Source organism: Bubalus kerabau, chromosome X (assembly GCF_029407905.1).
Source record: "Bubalus kerabau isolate K-KA32 ecotype Philippines breed swamp buffalo chromosome X, PCC_UOA_SB_1v2, whole genome shotgun sequence".
Taxonomy (NCBI): Eukaryota; Metazoa; Chordata; class Mammalia; order Artiodactyla; family Bovidae; genus Bubalus; species Bubalus kerabau.
Genome location: NC_073647.1, coordinates 50439971 through 50461549, shown reverse-complemented (window position 1 = coordinate 50461549; position 21579 = coordinate 50439971). Strand labels below are relative to the sequence as shown.

General features: G+C 54.3%; 2 protein-coding genes across 6 annotated transcripts in view; one reads left to right on the top strand and one right to left on the bottom strand.

Annotated features, from left to right (window-relative positions):
• Positions 1-4653, bottom strand: part of IKBKG (inhibitor of nuclear factor kappa B kinase regulatory subunit gamma) — a 49847-nt gene extending 45194 nt beyond the window's left edge. The window contains exon 1 of one of the 4 annotated variants that reach the window (XM_055564690.1): positions 4497-4653. The gene's annotated coding sequence lies outside the window, so the exon portion shown is untranslated. Of the gene's footprint in view, positions 41-3420; positions 4305-4496 lie in introns of those variants that run through there. The other 3 variants (XM_055564691.1, XM_055564698.1, XM_055564692.1) reach the window with 3 other exon arrangements.
• On the top strand, positions 15-16824 carry G6PD (glucose-6-phosphate dehydrogenase). Of its 2 annotated transcripts, none has more exons than XM_055564686.1 (13): positions 15-285; positions 1165-1292; positions 8335-8372; positions 8447-8555; positions 8995-9212; positions 14371-14529; positions 14615-14740; positions 15058-15151; positions 15502-15688; positions 15787-16022; positions 16113-16189; positions 16307-16399; positions 16533-16824. In XM_055564686.1, the coding sequence occupies exons 1-13, from the start codon at positions 174-176 to the stop codon at positions 16621-16623; spliced, it is 1668 nt and encodes a 555-aa protein (XP_055420661.1). In that variant the 5' UTR covers positions 15-173; the 3' UTR covers positions 16624-16824. The 2 variants fall into 2 exon arrangements, with proteins under 2 accessions (XP_055420661.1, XP_055420662.1); XM_055564687.1 differs by lacking the exon at positions 15-285 and adding an exon at positions 367-580.
• The last annotated feature ends 4755 nt before the right edge of the window (positions 16825-21579 follow it).

Genomic DNA, 21579 nt, shown 5'->3' with positions numbered 1-21579 from the left:
CTGCTCCGGCGACCAGTCCGGCGAGGGGACGGAGCTGCAGAAGACCCCACCCACCAACAGGGTCAAGGGGCAGGGTCAAGCAGCTGGCGGAAGTGGAGGCCTGCGCGAACGCGCAGGACCTCCCTGGGGCCCTGCGCCGAAAGCCGGACTCTAGGGGCGGGGTCGGGCCAGGGATGGGGACGCGGGCGAGCTGCGGGGAGCTGCAGGCGGACTCGCGAGGTAGCGGGGACACGGCACAGCCGCAGCCGAGACAGCGGGCGGCCCGCGGCTCAGCGGCCGGCGCAGGTGCTCGAGGAGCAGGGTGGGCCAGGGCTGGGGCCTCCAGTGGGGGGTGGGCCCCCCCGCCCCGCCCCCCGCGGGCCTGGCCGGGATGCGCGCGCACCTGCCCGCGCCCTCGACCTTCCCCGCCCCATGAGGGAGGGGCCCCGAGGAGGCCACACCCCCGTATCTCGCCTGAGGCCGGTCAGCTCAGCCCAGGTTCCCGCCCTCGCCGGTTAAATGGGCCGGCGGGGCACAGCCTGGGGAAACGGCCGGGGACTCGGGGTCTGCGGGTGTGACGGGCGAGAGCAGCGAAGCACAGGTAACCGAGTGGGCGGTCGCGGCGCTGCGAGGCACTTTGATTGCCCAGACTTGGGAACGGGGCAAAATCCAGAGGGCCTAACCGATCTGGTATCCTGAGTTGCCCTCATGGGACCCCCGAGGAGACGGAGACCCCGAGAGGGCCAGGGACTTGCCGGGGGTCTGCCCAGCGTGGCAGGAGGAGGGCTGGAGCGACACTCCCATCGGCTGCACTACCTCACATGCTCCAGCTCATTGTAGAGTTTCTGCCTGTATCCTGGGCGACATGGTCGTAGGCAGGTCGTACGCTGCTCCATCGGAGTTTTACTCAGTTGCCCCAGAGCTGAGGCCCTAGTAAGAATCCAGTAATGCTTTGGGTCATTTTGTAATATACACCACAGAAGAAGGTTGCCCAGAGAGGATGGCCGGAGCCCAGGGCCAGCAGTTTCTAATTTCCCGAACATCCTGCTCCCCGGGTATTCAGTCAGTGGTTTCAGTAATGAAACATCTGCTGGAGGAGAGCCCAAAGGACTCCTCCAGAAAGGGGCCAGCTTCTCAGTGCTCTTCTCAGCTCCTGCCTTGTCAACTGAGTTTTTCTTTCACTAGAGAGCGCCATGGCAGAGCAGGTGGCTCTGAGCCGGACCCAGGTGTGCGGGATCCTGCGAGAAGAGCTGTACCAGGGTGATGACTTCCATCAGGCCGATACGCACATCTTTATCATCATGGGTGCATCGGTGAGTCTCCCCTACCAAGCCCAACAGCTTAAACGCAGCAGAAGGGACCTCAGGGTGCCTGTGCTTTCCCAACTGCTTGCAGCTGGGCCCTTCGGGCTCTTGCCCCTGCTCAGGGGCCACTGTCAACCCGTTACCACCCAGTGTATACACACCGTGAGGCATTTCTGAAGTCCGTGTGTAGCCATTGAGTGTAGACCTCTGTCCTGGAGCTGGGAGGCCCTTCGGGACTGTCTGGTTGGACTTCCTCCTCCACAGGGGAGACAGAGAGGTAAACAGGGGAAGCAGTCCATTCCAGAAGGGTGTTTTCCAAACATGTTTCTGACTTGACAGATGTCACACAGTCAGTCCAGAGGTAGGATCCAGGGCCCGATCTCTACCTTGTCTGTCTACCCTCAAGGTCGCCAAAGACACACACTTGACCCTTCTTGAAACCCCATCTGTTTGCCCCAACTTCCAAGGCCTCTCAAGGAGCTGAGACCAGCCCCATTGTCCAGCCAGTGGAACTGCCACTTTTCTGTGATCAGAAAGGCCAGATACTAGAAGCAAAGGCAGAAACAGCGTGCTGACCATACATGTCGGGGGTGGTGGAACATGAGAGGATGGGTGGGTCCTCAGAGAGCCGTGACTGGTCCCCCTGACTAAAAGCACTCTCTCCATATGCCGCATGGAAATAAGATTGACCTGGTGGCAAGACATGAGAAAGGGCTGGAACACTGTCAACATTTCATCTCAAAGGGAAACTTTTCACCCTGGACGGGACCAAGAATCCGCTCCCCAGGATTATGAGCATCTCTGGTGGTGACTTACTGTATAAACCTGAAGGGAGAGTTCTACCAAGCTAGTGAGCTCTTGACAGGGCAGGCATGGTCTCTCTGTCCCTTCCACATCCCTGTCCCTTCAGCTCTGGAGGAATTCGATTCTTCATTCATGTATCATAACAGGTCACCGCCCTTTGCAGAATGTGCTTCCTGCCGGTTGTGTGATTCTGGTCAGAATTTGGAAAAAGAGCCAGAATACAGGGCAGGGGGCTTTGCAGGTGAGGAGGGCTGTGCCACTGGGAGGGAAGGGAAGGCCGCCCGAAACTTTCCCCTGACCATCTTATCACCCCAAGACTGTAGGATGCCCAGTAGGGGTGCACAGGGGGCGGCTTAGCCCCCACCCTGGCCCCAGCCTCATCCCTCGAGGTGCCAGAAAGATTAACACCTGGGACTAGGTCCAAGAAATAGGTTGACAAAGAAAGTTACTCAGGATTCTTTTTCCTCCTTCCCCCATCCCCATCCCAGCATGTCCCAAGACACTCCAGCAGAGGATCCCTGACTTCAGTAAATGGCCTATGACCCTAGACCCTCAACTCCGATTAAACACCTCACTGAGAGCAACAAAGTGTGTTCTGTGGCCTGGGCCAAGTGTCTCCTCCTCTCTCAACCCTACAGTCTCCACTTGGCAATGGAAGTCTTTGGAGTATCAAGGGGCCCCGGGGTTCTGTTGAGCTCATTCGGTGACTCCTCCCTGCCTTCATGTGTGGCTGCCTTGGCATTGGGCAACACTGTTTCTTTGCAATCCGAGCAGTTCCCCTTTGCTCTTCTCTGCTCTGAGAGCAATCAGCAGAGGCTTCTAGGGCAGAAAGGGGAAGTGCCTGCTGCAGCCGGCGGGTCGGCGGGGTTGGGGGGGGAGCGGGTAGAGCCTGTTTTTTTTGTTGTTTTGTTTCTCCCGTTACTGCTGGGATGTGTGGGAGGCAGGCAGGCAGCAGAAACCTGCTACTCTGGGAGACCAAGGAGTTCACAGCACAGTAGGCACCTGCCCTGAGGCCCCCCACCCCCAACTCCCCACCTTGGGAGCCGTGCCTGGGGGCTGGGCCCCAAGGTGAGTGTGTGTGACAGCAAACACTGCCAGGCCTTCATGCCCGCAGAGCCAGGGCCTTGGAGCGGAGCCTGCAAGTGCAAAAAGGATGAGCTGTCCTCCGCGCCTCTCCTCCCTGCCGGCTTTGCCCAACCCGCACCCAGGCACCCAAGTTCCGCCCCGTCCGAAGGCCGGCTGAGGAGTTACCCGATGGCCTTGCAGCTGCAGCCGCTCCCTGCTCCCTCCTCCGGACTCCCACCCTCGGTAGGAGGGCAGTGGAGGTACTTACAGGACGTGGTCTGAAGGCCTCTGGAACCCGAGAACCCCGTTTCTCCTTCCAGACTGGTGTTGAGAGAGGAACCCTGGGCCTGCCAGGCTCGAGCCACTCTAACCCCAGTGGAAACAGAGCGATTGAGATGAGAGAAGAACAGGCTAAGGAGCCCCCTCGGGCAGAAGTGGCTCCCTGCAGAGTCTGCAGGGTGGTCTTTGCCTCTGGGCCTCAGTTTCCCCGTCTGGGCCATGGGCTCCATGAGTGCTCCAGGGCCCATCCCGGAGATGGGGTCCCGCAAGGGCTGAGCTGGAGGACCCCGGCCCTCTCTCCTCGGGGGGTGCTTCTGGGCCGCCTCCCCTCCTGGGGTGATAAGATTCCTGCTGTGTCACGGTGACTCTGGCGCTCCCCCAAAGGGCTTATGAGTCATGAGCCCCGCGGCCCAGGAGGGAGGCCAGGCAGATCCTTGACTCGAGGGGATTGAGCCCACCCCGGTTTCCCAAGTCTACTGCCGCGTGCTCCACCCTAACACCCTGGAGACTTGAGATAAGATCGCGGTGGGCCAGATACGGCAGCAGGCTGCATCCTGCTGCTAAGCCACCATGTGGCCCCAGACTCCTCCAGACCCCACGAGCACTGTGCTCTTGGCCCACGGTACTTCCAGCAGAGCAATCGAGCCCAGGCCACTGGGTAGGGGGGCCTCCTAGGCCTCTGCGCCCCCGCCCCAGTCCGGGTCCTACCTCACTCCTCCCTCGGGTGAGTGACTCAGAGCCCCAGGCCGCTGGTGGCAGGGCTGAGCTGAACAAGGCGAGCAGGTTCCACCCCTTGCTAATCCCAAAGGAACCCGTGAGGGCAGTCGGCTATGGGGCACCGTGACTCAGCAGACAGGACACTAGCCCACTGGAATTTGATCAGAAGCAAACATTCCTCTGGGCCAGGAGGTGCTCACTGATGGGGGATTGATGGCTTCTCCTGCCAGATCCCCACAACAGGAGCGGGGTAGCGGAAAGCAGGCACTGCTGGGCACTGGGAGGAGAGGGGCCACAGGCATTGCAGCTGGGCTCCAGGGAGACCCCAGCCGGGGGTCAGACACCAACCTTGAGGCGCTGTTATCTCCAGTCTTCCCAGGGAAGGTGGCCAGCAAGACAGGTCCCTGCTCCAGAGCCTTCGGCAATCAGTTCTGAGCGGCTGTCAGACAGGGTCAAGGGCTGCGACACAGGGGTACCCTGGTTTGGGAACCACCCACTGGAGCACTCCAGGTTCCGCTAGAGCCCAGAGGTGGCAGAGAAATACTGGCCCATGTGAGCTGGGCACTAGCCAAGACCTGGGCCGGAGCAGACACATGGACTTGTCCACGTGTGGATGTTGGCTCGGCCCAGGAGACGCAGAGTGAACCCACAAATGGGAACTGAGCATGCAAGCCTCAAAAGTGGCCTGCCCTTGCCCCCAGCCAGAGGAGGACTTGCCCACCTAGTAGCTCCCCAACTACCTTCCTCATGGCCTGTCTAGGGGTGCAGATTGCAATCAGTTCTTGTCCTGTGGGTCCTCTCTGCAACAGTCCACCAGTGTGACCACATCCAGTGCTGACATGACTCCTAAACGGTCATTTTGCCCTGAAGACTCAGGTCCTCACCCCTGGAGGTGGTTTTCCTGCCCAGTGCGAGTCTAGCAGCTCTGCCCAGCAGCCCTTGTTGATTACAGGGCAGGGGGCATGAGAGGGCACCTGCTCTGCACCCAAGCCATACCCAGGCTCACCACCTCTTCCACCCACAGTGGAGAATTCCTTTGTCAGGTCACCAAAAGCAAGCAGGTGGCCACGGCTATGGCAGCTAAACCAGCCTGGAGAGAAGGGACTGGGTGACTTCGTGCGATGACAACGTTGTTGCTCACAGTTGCTGTGTCTTCAAACACTTGCCATTATCTTGGAAAGTTTCACATGGTCAACGGCAAGCGCGATACGCAGCCAGGGCCTCCCACTGTCTGCTCAGTTGTTCTTTTCAGTCTTTTTATTTGTAGGCAACATTTCGCACACATCAAAAGACATCTCTGTTCAATCGGTTCTGACCTTTATAACCAGAGACAACATTTCCATCTCCCCAGCCAGCCCACCTCCTACTCTGGACTCTCACTTATGTCACTGTGGCTGCTTTGCCTTTACTAAAGCTTCCCTTAAATGAACTCAAGGTGTTCAGTCTTGTGTGTCCAGCATTCTGGTTCTGAGAATTGCTTGTGCTGAGTAGGTCACTGGCTCGTCCCTTTTTTCTTGGTTTGTAATCTTTGTTCTTGCCCCCTGCACAGCTTGCAGGATCTTAGTTCCCCTACCAGGGATCAAACCCGCACCCCTCTGTGGTGGAGTCCTAACCACTGGACCACCAGGGAATCCCCCTGGCTCATCCCTTGGTGTTGCTGAGTGGGTGTCCCACTGTGTGGATATCCAGCTTGTCCATCTCCTGTTGATGGCCTTTCACTGTGTCCCAGCTCAGGGCTATTGGGAATTACGGCTGCTGTGAACCTTGGTGCAAGTGTTTGCTCCACACCACCTCCAACACCAGATGGCATTAGTTTTTTCAGATTACAACCTTCTGGTGGTCAAGCTGGATCTCATTGTGGTTTAATTTGTATTTTTCTGACAACTGGTCATCTTGAACACTTTCTTGTGTGTTAAGTAACCATTGATTTTACTTGTTGTGAAGTATGTGGTCAAGCCTTTACTGATCTTGAATTCTTTTCTTGTTTTGTTGTACAGTGGGTTTTTCTCTTTTTAATTGACCTTTTTAACCACGTTCAAGTTACTAACCAGTGGCGTTTAACACATTTCATGATATCGAGGGGAGTGGGTTATATATTCTAGATTCTACATCTGGTGAATCTTTTCTCCCAGTCTGTGGCTTGTCTATTCATCTTGTTTTTTTTCCCAATTCATCTTCTTAATAGTGTCTTATGATGACCAGGAGTTTCTAATTTTGCTCAAGCCTTCATTCATCCATTTTTCCAGTTACTGCGTTTTGTGTCCTAGCTAAGAAATCTGTTTCTACTCCCATCTATTAACTTTTTCAAACCTAAAATCTCATTAATTGTAATAATTTTCATAAATCTTGGTTTCAAGTGGTTTTCTTTTTTTAAATGGACAGGTGGTCAGCTAGAGACCAGGCCTGTGTGACACTTTCTTCCCCACCTTGTCATGTTTCTTGTTCTCTGCCTGTCACTGGTGGGGCTTCTGTCGGGGTGTTGAGTAAAGAGCTGAAGACAGGCCCTCTTTTCTTGCTTCTGGTTGTTGAAAGAGGATTATTTCAACGTTTCCCTACAGTATATGATGTTTGTGGAGTTTTTAACAGGGGCTGCTTAGCAAGGTGAGAAAGTTCCCTTTTATGCCTAGTCTGGGAAGGGGTCCTGTCATGCTAGGTGTCGAAATTTTCTGGAACATTTAATCTCCATCTGGTGAGTTTTAACAAGGTTCCTAGATTAAAAACTCTAAAGGAGTAGACATATGGCTTAGAGCTTTTTTCCTCTAATCTGTTCATGTAGTGAATGTTAATGACTTTTCTTTTCTTTTCAATATCAAACCAAGCTTTCACTTGCAGGATGATCCCAACTTAGTTAGGACATACTCCATGTTTGACGTTGCAGGGTTGGGTTTGCTGGTATCTCCTGCAGAATTGTTTGCACCTGTATCTGTGTTCATGGATGAGACAGGCTTGGGACCGCCTGTGCGCATTTCTCAGACTCTCTGGCCGCAGGGTCCTGGGGCCACCACACGGCTTGGCAAACGCTCCCCAGTCAGGCTTTGCCTCCGAATGGCAGTCTCTGTGGCATTTTGTGAGACCTATTAGCAGAGCTGTCTCTGTCAGGGACAGTTGTCAGGGGCCAGGCTGGGCTTGCTGAAAAGGGTGTGAACGCCATCCTGTCTCCTTAATGACCATTGCCTCCCTAGGTCACTCATTCCATTGTGGTATGTTGGAATTTTCCAGAAAAGTGTCCATTTCATGTAACTTATCAGATGTGGGATAAGGTCATTCACAGAACCCTCTGCGGTCTTTCCTGTCAGTAGTTTTGTCCCACTGCCCCCATGATTCTTGGTGCCTTTTTAAAAAGCAATCTTTCCCAGGGGACTGTTTGAATTAATTTAATTAGTCTTTTTCAAATACCAAGACGGGGCTTTGTTGAGCTGTTCTTTTGGCTTGTTTTCCATTTTATTCATTTTTACTTTGCAGTGTTTCCTGCCTTGTGATTTGTTTGGCTTTTAAATTCTGCTGTCCTTTTTCTAGGGCTTCCCTGGTGGCTCAGTAGTAAAGAATCTGCCTGCAATGCAGGAGATTCGGATTCAATCCCTGAGCCAGGAAGATCTCCTGGAGGAGGTAACGGCTACCCACTCCAGTGTTCTTGCCTGGAGCATTCCATGGACAGCAGAGCCTGACAGGCTGCAGTCCGTGGGGTCGCAAAGAGTCGGGCATGACCGAGCAACGATGGATGGTCCTTTTTCGAACTTTTTCAGTTGAATGCTGAGTTCATCAGCTTCGAGCCATTCTTTTTTTTGCTAACATAAGCATTTAAAGTCATGCCTCAGTTTTGTTGCATGCTACTTCCAATGCCATTCAATTCCAGTGAGTCTAGGGTTTTCTTTAGCCCATGAGCTCTTTAGAAGCAGGCTTCTTGTGTTGGCTTTGGTTTTGCCCATTCAACCATAAGACGAGTCTGTGGATCGTGGGACCAGCGGGTTAATGGGGTACCTCCTGGCCAGCGTGAGGTCTCTTTCCCTTAAGGTGCCCCCCAGCAATGTGCCGGCACTCCAGGGGAGGGTCAAGGGCTAGACTGGGCCCCAGTTCAAGTGGCTCAGACTATACACAGGGGGCAGGACAAGCATGCACAGGTCTCCCCCCATGGGGGTGATCTGGGGTGTGTCCTCAGCTCCTAACCACGCCTGTTTCTCTGCCACAGGGGGACCTGGCCAAGAAGAAGATCTACCCCACCATCTGGTAAGCCTGTGGCCCCACTACCTTCTGTGGCCCCGCGCCCCCTCGCCCTTGCCACAGCCATGCTCTGCCCTCAGGTGGCTGTTCCGGGATGGCCTTTTGCCCGAAGACACCTACATCGTGGGCTATGCCCGCTCCCGCCTCACAGTGGCTGACATCCGCAAGCAGAGCGAGCCCTTCTTCAAAGTGAGTGGCTTCTGGGGTCTCGGCAGGTGGCACACACCACCACCCCCCATCCCATCACAAAGGCCCTTCGTCCTGCCCCTCCTGTGCCCAGCCACCCCCTCCCTGGCACCTCCCAGCCCCCTGTGACTTGGGCTTACCACTTCCTTCCCACTGTACCCTGTGACCTCTCAAACATGGAGATGCCTGCCTTCTCTTAACACACGGTACTTAGGTGGCATGACTTTAGAGAGAGAGCTTTCTCCCAGGTCCCAGTTTGCTGGACTCTGGCTTCTGTCTTAGGGCATGGAGGCCCCCACCCCCACCCCCGTGGGCGTGCTGGAGCTGTGAGTGACCCCAGTGCGAGGCTAGGATGGCTGACCTCTCAGGAAGCCCGCTCTGCCTATGGGCTCACAGGAGAGCAAGGTCAGGGAGCCAAGATGCTTGTGTCCGTGTTGCCCAGGCTACCCCGGAGGAGAAGTCCAAGCTGGAGGAGTTCTTTGCCCGCAACTCCTACGTGGCCGGCCAGTACGATGACACTGCCTCCTACGAGCGCCTCAACAGCCACATAAATGCCCTTCACCAGGGCACACAGACCAACCGCCTCTTCTACCTGGCCTTGCCCCCGACTGTCTATGAGGCTGTCACCAAAAACATCCATGAGACCTGCATGAGCCAGACGTAAGGCTGGTCTTTGTCCCTACCTTCCTGCCTCCAGGGTGTGCCCTACCCTGGTGTGACCTGCCCCAGCAAGCTGAGCAGAGCCCCCAGGGCCAGCCGGTCTGCTACTGCTGCTGTTAAGTCGCCTCAGTCATATCCGACTCTGCGACCCCACAGACGGCAGCCCAGCAGTCTCCTCTGTCCCTGGGATTCTCCAGGCAAGAACACTGGAGTGGGTTGCCATTTCCTTCTCCAGTGCATGAAAGTGAAAAGTGAAAGTGAAGTCGCTCAGTCGTGCCCAACTCTTAGCAACCCCATGGACTGCAGCTTACCAGGCTCCTCCGTCCATGGGATTTTCCAGGCAAGGGTACTGGAGTGCGGTGCCATTGCCTTCTCTGGCCAACCGGTCTAGGGAGTCTGAAAAAGATAGATGCCCCTGGTTTGTAACTTCCATGAATTCAGTCTATGAAGAATGGGCATTTTCCGTTTTCTGGAAGTTTCCCAAAAATGCTGGCACCCGTATTTACCATCCAGTTCAGTTCAGTTCAGTCGCTCAGTCGTGTCCGACTCTTTGCAACCCCATGAATCACAGCACGCCAGGCCTCCCTGTCCATCACAAACTCCTGGAGTTCACTCAGACTCATGTCCATCAAGTCAGTGATGCCATCCAGCCATCTCATCCTCTGTCGTACCCTTCTCCTCCTGCCCCCAATCCCTCCCAGCATCAGAGTCTTTTCCAATCAGTCAACTCTTCGCATGAGGTGGCCAGAGTACTGGAGTTTCAGCTTCAGCATCATTACCTCCAAAGAAATCCCAGGGCTTATCTCCTTCAGAATGGACTGGTTGGATCTCCTTACAGTCCAAGGGACTCTCAAGAGTCTTCTCCAACACCACAGTTCAAAAGCATCAATTTTTCGGCACTCAGCCTTCTTCACAGTCCAGCTCTCACATCCATACATGACCACAGGAAAAACCATAGCCTTGACTAGACGGACCTTTGTTGGCAAAGTAATGTCTCTGCTTTTCAATATGCTATCTAGGTTGGTCATAACTTTCCTTCCAAGGAGTAAGCGTCTTTTAATTTCATGGCTGCAGTCACCATCTGCAGTGATTTTGGAGCCCAGAAAAATAAGTCTGACACTGTTTCCACTGTTTCCCCATCTATTTCCCATGAAGTGATGGGACCAGATGCCATGATCTTTGTTTTCTGAATGTTGAGCTTTAAGCCAACTTTTTCACTCTCCTCTTTCACTTTCATCAAGAGGCTTTTTAATTCCTCTTCATGTTCTGCCATAAGGGTGGTATCATCTGCATATCTGAGGTTATTGATATTTCTCCCAGAAATCTTGATTCCAGCTTGTGTTTCTTCCAGCCCAGTGTTTCTCGTGATGTACTCTGCATATAAGTTAAATAAGCAGGGTGACAATATACAACCTTGACGTACTCCTTTTCCTATTTGGAACCAGTCTGTTGTTCCATGTCCAGTTCTAACTGTTGCTTCCTGACCTGTATACAGATTTCTCAAGAGGCAGGTCAGGTGGTCTGGTATTCCCATCTCTTTCAGAATTTTCCACAGTTTATTGTGATCCACACAGTCAAAGGCTTTGGCATAGTCAATAAAGCAGAAATAGATGTTTTTCTGGAACGCTCTTGCTTTTTCCATGATCCAGCGGATGTTGGCAATTTGATCTCTGGTTCCTCTGCCTTTTCTAAAACCAGCTTGAACATCAGGAAGTTCACGGTTCACATATTTCTGAAGCCTGGCTTGGAGAATTTTGAGCATTACTTTACTAGTGTGTGAGATGAGTGCAGTTGTGCAGTAGTTTGAGCATTCTTTGGCATTGCCTTTCTTTGGAATTGGAATGAAAACTGACCTTTTCCAGTTCTGTGGCCACTTCTGAGTTTTCCAAATTTGCTGGCATATTGAGTGCAGCACTTTCACAGCATCATCTTTCAGGATTTGAAATAGCTCAACGGGAATTCCATCACCTCCACTAGCTTTGTTCGTAGTGATGCTCTCTAAGGCCCACTGGACTTCACATTCCAGGATGTCTGGCTCTAGGTCAGTGATCACACCATCGTGATTATCTGGGTCCTGAAGATCTTTTTTGTACAGTTCTGTGTATTCTTGCCACCTCTTCTTAATATCTTCTGCTTCTGTTAGGTCCATACCATTTCTGTCCTTTATCGAGCCGATCTTTGCATGAAATGTTCCCTTGGTATCTCTAATTTTCTTGAAGAGATCTCTAATCTTTCCCATTCTGTTGTTTTCCTCTATTTCTTTGCATTGATCGCTGAGGAAGGCTTTCTTATCTCTTCTTGCTATCCTTTGGAACTCTGCATTCAGATGCTTATATTTTTCCTTTTCTCCTTTGCTTTTCGCTTCTCTTCTTTTCACAGCTATTTGTAAGGCCTCCCCAGACAGCCATTTGCTTTTCTGCATTTCTTTTCCATGGGGATGGTCTTGATCCCTGTCTCCTGTACAATGTCACGAACCTCATTCCATAGTTCATCAGGCACTCTATCTATCAGATCTAGACCCTTAAATCTATTTCTCACTTCCACTGTATAATCATAAGGGATTTGATTTAGGTCATACCTGAATGGTCTACTGGTTTCCCCTACTTTCTTCAATTTCAGTCTGAATTTGGCAATAAGGAGTTCATGATCTGAGCCACAGTCAGCTCCCGGTCTTGTTTTTGTTGACTGTATAGAGCTTCTCCATCTTTGGCTGCAAAGAACATAATCAATCTGATTTCGGTGTTGACCATCTGGTGATGTCCATGTGTAGAGTCTTCTCTTGTGTTGTTGAAAGAGGGTGTTTGGTATGACCAGTGCATTTTCTTGGCAAAACGCTGTTAGTCTTTGCCCTGCTTCATTCCCTATTCCAAGGCCAAATTTGCCTGTTACTCCAAGTGTTTCTTGACTTCCTACTTTTGCATTCCAGTCCCCTATAATGAAAAGGACATCTTTTTTGGGTGTTAGTTCTAAAAGGTCTTGTAGGTCTTCATAGAACCACTCAACTTCAGCTTCTTCAGCATTACTGGTTGGGGCATAGACTTGGATTACTGTGATATTGAATGGTTTGCCTTGGAAACGAACAGAGATCATTCTGTCGTTTTTGAGATTGCATCCAAGTACTGCATTTTGGACTCTTTTTGTTGACCATGATGGCTACTCCATTCTGAGGGATTCCTGCCCGCAGTAGTAGATATAATGGTCATCTGAGTTAAATTCACCCATTCCAGTCCATTTGAGCTCGCTGATTACTAGAATGTCGACATTCACTCTTGCCATCTCTTGTTTGACCACTTCCAATTTGCCTTGATTCATGGACCTGACATTCCAGGTTCCTATGCAATATTGCTCTTTACAGCATCGGACCTTGCTTCTATCACCAGTCCCACCCACAGCTGGGTATTGTTTTTGCTTTGGCTCCATCCCTTCATTCTTTCTGGAGTTATTTCTCCACTGATCTCCAGTAGCATATTGGGCACCTACTGACCTGGGGAGTTCCTTTTTCAGTATCCTATCATTTTGCCTTTTCATACTGTTCATGGGGTTCTCAAGACAAGAATACTGAAGTGGTTTGCCATTCCCTTCTCCAGTGGACCACATTCTGTCAGATCTCTCCACCATGACCCGCCCGTCTTGGGTTGCCCCACGGGCATGGCTTAGTTTCGTTGAGTTAGACAAGGCTGTGGTCCTAGTGTGATTAGATTGACTTGTTTTCTGAGTATGGTTTCAGTGTCTGCCCTCTGATGCCCTCTTGCAACACCTACCATCTTACTTGGGTTTCTCTTACCTTGGACCTTGGACATGGGGTATCTCTTCACGGCTGCTCCAGCAAAGTGCAGCCGCTGCTCCTTACCTTGGATTAGGGGTATCTCCTCACCGCCACCCTTCCTGACCTTCAACGTGGAATAGCGCCTCTAGGCCCTCCTGCGCCCGCGCAGCCACCGCTCCTTGGACGTGGGGTTGGTCCTCCCGGCCGATACCCCTAGCCTTGGGCGTGGGGTAGCTCCTCCTGGCAACCGCCCCTGACCTCAGACTTGGGTAACTCTTCTCTGCCGTTCCTGCACCGTTGCAGCCTGGCACTCTTAGCCGCTGCCCCTGACCTCGGACGTGGGGTAACTCCTCTTGGCCTCCGCCCTTCGGGCATGGGGTCCTCCCAGCTTCTGCCCCTGACCTCGGACGTGGGGTAGCTCCTCTCGGCCGCACTCAGTGCGCCGGTCGCAGCCATCGCGCATCCAGATCCCTATATAGACCCTCGGAGTCAGCTCCCCAGAAATCCCACTGTCCCTGGTAGCAGTCCCAACTAACACTACAAGGTGGCAGTGTTGCTCCACGAAACCTTTTCACTGCTGCCAGCTTATTCTCAGGCTCTCAGCACTTCCCACGGTCCCGTCGACCACCACCAGGGGGCGGTGTTGCTCCACGGGAACCCTGCTTCCTGTGACGCAGTAGCTCCTGCGTGCTTATGTCCCCCAAACCAGGACCATGTCTGTTTCACTTTGTCCAAGGTTTGGATGTGGAATGGCCACATTAACTCTCCGTTAGGATAAAGGGGGCTTCCTTTGTAGCTCAGTCGGTAAAGCATCTGCCTGCAGTGTAGGAGACCCAGGTTTGATCCCTGGGTGGGGAAGATCTCTTGGAGAAGGAAATGGCAACCCAGTCCAATATCCTTGCCTGTAAAATATCATGGACAGAGGAGCCTGGTGGGCTGCAGTCCATGGGGTCGCAAAGAGTCAGGTACAAGTGAGCGACTAACACTTACTTACTTCCTCACGTTTAAACCCTTGGGGGGAGCTATGCCTTTGGCATCCCCTCCCCCTGTTTTCCCACTAGCTCAGGGCACCCCCAGACCCTGCAGGAACCCTGCATTGCCAGGAGGGAGCAGAGAGGGCAGGAGGCGCTCCTCCCAGTCGCCAGCCAGTCAGGCTAGAAGGCTTCCGAGGAAGCTTTGAGCTGAGCCCCAAGGGCTGGGAATTAGAAGGGGTGTCCTCTGGGCAGAGGCCGGAAGAGACCCAGCCCTGCAGAACTTGGCTGGCCCAGCTGACTGCTGAGAGGAGGCGGGGAGTCTCTGCCTTCACTCTCTAGGGAAGGGAGGGTGGACGGGGATGGGAAGCTGAGCCATGCCCCACCCCAGGGAGGGTGATGTGGTTCTGGGCTCTCACAGAGGCTGGAACCGCATCATCGTGGAGAAGCCATTCGGGAGGGACCTGCAGAGCTCCAACCAGCTGTCCAACCACATCGCCTCCCTGTTCCACGAGGACCAGATCTACCGCATTGACCACTACCTGGGCAAAGAGATGGTCCAGAACCTCATGGTGCTGAGGTGCGCTGGGGCAGGGGTTGGGGGCCAGGGGTCCTGGGCCGTCCCCCTCCGATGCACAGTCAGCCTCCGTGTGCCCCTCCCCCAGGTTTGCCAACAGGATCTTCGGGCCCATTTGGAACCGGGACAACATCGCCTGCGTCATCCTCACCTTCAAAGAGCCCTTTGGCACTGAGGGTCGTGGGGGCTACTTTGATGAATTTGGGATCATCCGGTGAGAGCCTGGCTCCCTTATCTGGGGAGGTGGGCACAGGCACCATCCCACTTCCCCTGCAGGTCCCCCCGCCCCGCTCTGGGCTCCTGGACCCTGATGTTCAAGTTGGGCAGCATGAGTGTCCGAGCAGTCAGTGGGGACTGTAAAGGGTGGGGTCACTGTCTTCTGTCTTTCCTCAAGGGGACCTGGCAGACACTGGGGATCAGGAAGGAAGCTCACTGCTTGTTGCTGGAAGGCCAACTTTGAGGCCCTGAATGCTGGGAAGGTGGCCGACGAGGGGCTAAGGGAGCTCATGCCTCACTTCTTCCTGCCCCCAGGGACGTGATGCAGAACCACCTCCTGCAGATGCTATGTCTGGTGGCCATGGAGAAGCCCGCCTCCACTGACTCAGATGACGTGCGCGATGAGAAGGTGGGTGGGGCCGCCCCCTCCCTGCCCAGCCCCCTTTCCTTAGCCACCCATCCTGAGCACCAGTTGCCCTGGGCCAGGAGGCAGGCAGCCTGTCAGAGAACTGGCAGGGCCATGCGACCGAGCTTCTCCTGGAGAAGAACCAAGGGTGGGGTGAGGTGGTCCCAGAGGGCCCTTGCGGGATGGAGCCTGAAGCCCGACTCTGGAAGCAGGAGCAAAGCTGCACGCGGGACACGTCCTGACTATCAGGGCCACTCGCCCATCCAGGAAGGCCACCCCTGGGCATTAACATGGCTCCCTGGTGCCCGGTGTCCTCTTTACCCAAGGGGCCTGTCTTCCCGGCTCTCCTGCAGGTCAAGGTGCTGAAGTGTATCTCAGAGGTGCAGGCGAGCAACGTGGTCCTGGGCCAGTATGTGGGGAACCCCGACGGAGAGGGGGAGGCCACCAAAGGGTACCTGGATGACCCCACGGTGCCCCGCGGGTCCACCACGGCCACCTTTGCGGCTGCTGTCCTGTATGTGGAGAATGAGCGCTGGGACGGTAGGTGGCGCCGCCATCCCATGGGGATGGGAGTCGGCCCCTGCAGCCAGCCAAGCGCTCCCCAAAGCCTGCTGTGTCCATCCCCCGTCTCCTCACAGGGGTGCCCTTCATCCTGCGCTGCGGCAAAGCCCTGAACGAGCGCAAGGCCGAGGTGCGCCTGCAGTTCCGTGACGTGGCCGGGGACATCTTCCGGCAGCAGTGCAAGCGCAACGAGCTGGTAATCCGCGTGCAGCCCAACGAGGCCGTGTACACCAAGATGATGACCAAGAAGCCTGGCATGTTCTTCAACCCTGAGGAGTCGGAGCTTGACCTGACCTATGGCAACCGATACAAGGTGGGCACCCGCCCGCCCCCTGGGCAGGGGCGGCAGCCCAGGGATCCACGGGGCTCACCAACTTGGTGACACCCTGTGGCCTGCTCGCAGAACGTGAAGCTCCCTGACGCCTACGAGCGCCTCATCCTGGACGTCTTTTGCGGGAGCCAGATGCACTTCGTGCGCAGGTGAGGAGAGGCACCCCCCTCGCCCTCCCTCCTTCCCCGCCCCCCCCTCCATCCCCCTCTTCATCCCCCTCCCTCCGTGGTCACACTGGCCTCCCATCCCCACCCCTGTCCCTTCAGTGATGAACTGCGGGAGGCCTGGCGGATCTTCACTCCACTGCTCCACCACATTGAACGCGAGAAGGCCCGGCCCATCCCCTACGTGTACGGCAGGTACGTCTATGCAGGAGGTGCGGCGGACAAGACGGGGTGTGGATGGGGGGGTGACGGGAGTGGAGGGGGGGCGAGGGGGGACCCTGTGGCTCAGGGCTCCCTCACCGCTCCCCACTGCCTGTCCCCCTGCCAGCCGGGGCCCTGTGGAGGCAGACGAGCTGATGAAGCGTGTGGGCTTCCAGTACGAGGGCACCTACAAGTGGGTGAACCCCCACAAGCTCTGAGCCGGCCCCCCTCCCGTGCGCCCTGGCCCTGCCCACCTCTCTCGCTCCACACCCCCTCCCACCAGACCCAGCTCCAGAGGACTCGGGACCACCGCCCCCAGCCCCACATTCCTGCCCTGGGCTGGGGCCACCCCCCCACCCACTCCTCAGCCCAGTCGCATTCCTCGGCCAGCCAGCACTGTGACCCCACCCGCACCCGACCCCAGCCAGCCTGTATCCCCAGGACTGAGCCCCCCCCCCCCCCCCCCGCCGCCCAGAGCAAGGAAGAGGAGGGCTATAGTTGGGGAAGATGGGGGCAAGGTCCTCAGAAGGCCGAGAATGGGCCCCCCCCACCCCCAGTCTCAGCGCCATTCCACATTCCTGGTCCCCCCACGGAAGGGACGTCCACGCCACCCAGTGCCCTCCCTGCGCTGGGCCCTCCGAATGTCCGTGTGCCCCCCAGGCCCCCCACCACCATAACTCAGCACTCCACAACCACCCCGTCTCACTCCCTCAGCACCGGAAAAGCAAAAGCAGCAAAGTGCCATTAAATCAGCAAACTAAGCCACCCTGCTCTGGGTCCTTTCTTGCCTCCTGCGACAGTGGGAGGGCGCCCCTGTGGCTGCCTGCCCACCTGCCCTGTCCCCACCATCGGCTTGCCCCAACACCCACTTCCCTTGACCACCAGATTGGGTGGGCACGTGGATTACCTCCGCCCCAACCAAGCCGTGGGATCTTGTCAGACCACCACTTGTGGCACAAGAACAAGTCATGTTCCTTTTATTCATTTCCCCCCGCCACGACAAAGTATTTAGGAAGGAGTGGCTAAGGGACTTGGGGACATAAACCAAGGGGGACAGGCGAGTCCAGGGCACACAACAGTCTGGCACCACGGAGAGGTACACAGCTGGCCTTCACGCCTGAGACCAAGAGCAGGCGCCCTCCAGGGGATCTGCTGGCTTCCTTGAGCCTGGCTGCCTCTGGCTCCATCTTCACATAAGCTTCTCCCTTGACCAGGACACCAGTCATCCTGGACTGGAGGCCCTATCTCCCCCAGGATGACCTTAATCTCAACTAGCCAGATTATCTCTTCACACGCCTCATTGCTGAACGAGAGCACAAGGGGCCAGGTGAGCCTGCCCCCCAAAGGCAGTGCCCCTCCAGGCGTCTGTCCGGCCTTTCCCCTCGACCAAGCATCAGGAAGGGGGCTGCAGCCGCTCCTGTGGTCCCCGCCCTGGGCCTGAGTTCTGGGACATGTGGCTGACCCAAAACATACAGGATGCTCCTCGTTTGCCAGGATGTTTCATGGAGGGACCAAGCCAGCCACCCAACATGTGACCTGAGCAGGCAAGGTCCACTCCCCAGGTCCCCACGGCTGGCAGGGCTCAGGGGTCATGGAGCCAGGGAGGTCTGTGACCGTGGGGCCAGGCCCGCAGGCTGTTTGTTGGCAAGAGCTTGGCCACCGTGGCTCCTCACTTGAGCTTGGGCTGTGTAGGGAGACCACCAGGTTCACGTGGACCTAGATTGAGCAGAAAAGGACTTGCTGGGCTAGGGACAGCTGGAATCCAGACCCCATGGTGCCTTCAGGTCTGCATGGAGCAGCTGAGAAAGCCCCTTGTGGACATTTGGGCTTCATTTGGGGTGGGGACGCTGGCCTTGGTTCTCTTCCCTGTGCCGGTGGCCTGGGGAAGGGGCAGTGAGTCTTTCATTCTAATGCTCTGGCTCCTGCATAGCTAGAGAGTCCTGTCCTGTCCTGGACGCTATGGGGCAGCTGTGTGCCCACAAAGGCCAGATGCTATGCTTAGTCGCTCAGTCATGTCTGATTCTTTGCGACCCTGTGGACTGTAGCCCGCCAGGCTCCTCTGTCCATGGAATTCTCCAGGCCAGAACACTGGAGTGGGTTGCCATTCCCTTCTTCAGGGGCTCTTCCCCACCCAGGGATCCAACCACCGTCTCCGGCATTGCAGGCGGATTCTTTACCATCTGAGCCACCAGGGAAGCCCTCAGGAGAAAAAGTAAAGAAACAAAAGAGCCTTTCTTGACCCTGCTGGGGTCTTTGTGCTCAGGGCCCCCTCACACAGCTCCACAGACACCTACAGACTTTGGGGGGTCCAGTAGAGCTGAGTTCTGGGGAGAGTCATCCCAAGCCCCTTGGAAAGCCTTCTGGCATGGCATCACTGAGTGGGACACTTAACAGCATGGAGGATCCATGTAGGGCCAGGAACCAGAAGTGGAAGAGAGACTAAGCTCTTCCTGGACCCCCAACATGTGATGACTACGTGGGAGTAGGGAGGGCAGGGTGGGGACCCCCAAGCTGATCCTCTCTGAGTGTCCCCACCATGACACAGGGCCCAGGCTAGAGAAGTTAGTGGACAGCTCAGATCTTGGTGCTACCCTGTGGCAGAGATGAGAGGGCCCTGGTGAGGATGCTCGACTCACTGGATGCCCGGTGCCAATGAAGGACAGACGTGAAGGACCTGAGAGGGACAGTAGCTGTAATCTCAGCTCTAGGAGCTTGCAATGCAAAAGAGGCATGAGGTCCTGGTTGTTGTTCATTCACTCAGGCATGTCCAACTCCTTGAGAATGCATGGACTGCAGCACGCCAGGCTTCCCTGTCCTTCACCATCTCCCAGAGTTTACTCAAACCCGTGTCCATTGAGTCGGTGATGCCATCCAACCATCTCATCCTCTGTCGTCCCCTTCTCCTGTCCTCAGTCTATCCTAGCATCAGGGTCTTTTCCAATGAGAAAAGGCTCTTTGCATCAGGTGGCCAAAGTATTGGAGCTTCAGCTTCAGCATGAGTCCTTCCAATGAGTATTCAGGGTTGATTTCCTTTAGGATGCACTGGTTTGATCTCCTTGCTGTCCAAGGGATTCTCAAGAGTGTTCTCCAGCACCACAGTTTGAAAGCATCAATTCTTTGGCACTCAGCCTTTGTTATTGTCCAAGTCTCACATCTGTACATGATTACTGCAAAAACCATAGCTTTGACCGGATGGAACTTTGTCAGCAAAGTGATGTCTCTGCTTTTTAATACTCTGTCTAGTTTTGTCATAGCTTTTCTTCCAAAGAGCAAGGGTCTTTTAACTTCATGGCTGAAGGCACCATCTGTAGTGATTGTGGAGCCCAAGAAAATAGTCGGTCCCTGTTTCCATTGTTTCCCCATCCATTTGCCATGAAGTGATGGGACCAGATGCCATGATCTTAGTTTTTTGAATGTTGTTTTAAGCCAGCTTTTTCACTCCTCTCTTCCAGCCTCATCAAGAGGCTCTTTAGTTCCTCTTCTCTTCCTGCCATAAGAGTGGTGTCATCTGCATATCTGAGGTTATTGATATTTCTCCCAGCAGTCTTGATTCCAGCTTGTGATCCATCCAGCCTGGCATTTCTCATGATGTACTCTGCAAATAAGTTAAATAAGCAGGGTGGCAATATACTGCCTTGACATACTCCTTTTCCTATTTGGAACCAGTCTGTTGTTCCATGTCCAGTTCTAACTGTTGCTTCCTGACCTGCATACAGGTTTCTCAAGAGGCAGGTCAGGTGGTCTGGTATTCCCATCTCTTTAAGAATTTTCCAGTTTGTTGTGATCCATACAGTCAGAGGCTTTAGCGTAGTCAATGAAGCAGAAGTAGATGTTTTTCTGAAATTGGCTTTTTCTATGATCCAAAAGATGTTGGCAGTTTGATCTCTGGTTCCTCTGCCTCTTCTAAATCCAGCTTGTACATCTGGAAGTTCTAAGTTCACATACTATTGAAACCTAGCTTGAAGGATTTTGAACATTACTTTGCTAGCATATCAAATGAGAGCAATTGTGCAGTAGTTTGAGCATTCTTTGGCATTGCCTTTCTTTGTGATTGGAATGAAAACTGACCTTTTTCAGTCCTGTGGCCACTGCTAAGTTTTCCAAATTTACTGGCACATTGAGTGCAGCACTTTCACAGCATCATCTTTTAGGATTTGAAACAGCTCAACTGGGATTCCATCACCTCCACTCACTTTGTTCATTGTGATGCTTCCTAAGGCCCACTTGACTTCACACTCAAGGATGTCTGGCTCTAGGTGAGTGATCACACCATCGTGGTTATCTGGGTCACTAAGACCTTTTTGTATAGTTCTTCTGTGTATTCTTGCTAACTCTTCTTAATATCTTCTGCTTCTGTTAGGTCCATACCACCTCTGTCTTTTATTGTGCCCATCTTTGCATGAAATGTTCCCTTGGTGTCTCTAATTTTTTGAAGAGATTTCTAGTCTTTCCCATTCTATTGTTTTCTTTTTTCTTTGCATTGTTCACGTAAGAAGCCTTTCTTACCTGTCCTTGCTATTCTTTGGAACTCTGCGTTCAATTGAGTATATCTTTCCCTTTCTCCTTTACTGGTTCCAGTTAAGAGCATTCAACTGTCACCTCCATTCCAGGTGCCTACAAGGAGGCACAAGATTGAAGGGGGGGACCCTGTAAGGACAGTCACTGGTCCCCTCATCTCTGAATAGTCCTTAGGGCCTCACTGAGTCACACCTTTGTACCTACTCTGGCAGTGGCAGAGGTGGCGTTGGGTGAGGGCATTCAACTGTCACTGGCAACCCAGTTGCCTAATCTAGGGTCCAGGCAAGAGGTCCCGTGTAAGAACAGTCACCTGTCACCTCAGCTCCGGGTGCCTACTTGGGAGTAGAGGCAGATGCCAGCACATGGGCATGAGCACAGAGGCCCCCATGAGCCCTGTCACTTGACAACTCCACACGCAGCGTCTGCACAGAGAAGGCAATGAGGGATTGGCTGAGGGCATGGGTTCTGGGTGCCCACAGTTGGCACGAGGAGCCAAGCAAACACCGGGAACTAGCACTGCGGCTGTGGGAGCTGCCCTGCGGATGAGCAGGAGGGCCCAGAGGAGACATTCTGCACTGGGGCACATGACTTGCGAGGGTCTCATCCTCTCTTAAGTCCCCGTTGAAAAATATTCCCGGAGAAACAAAGCCGCCCAC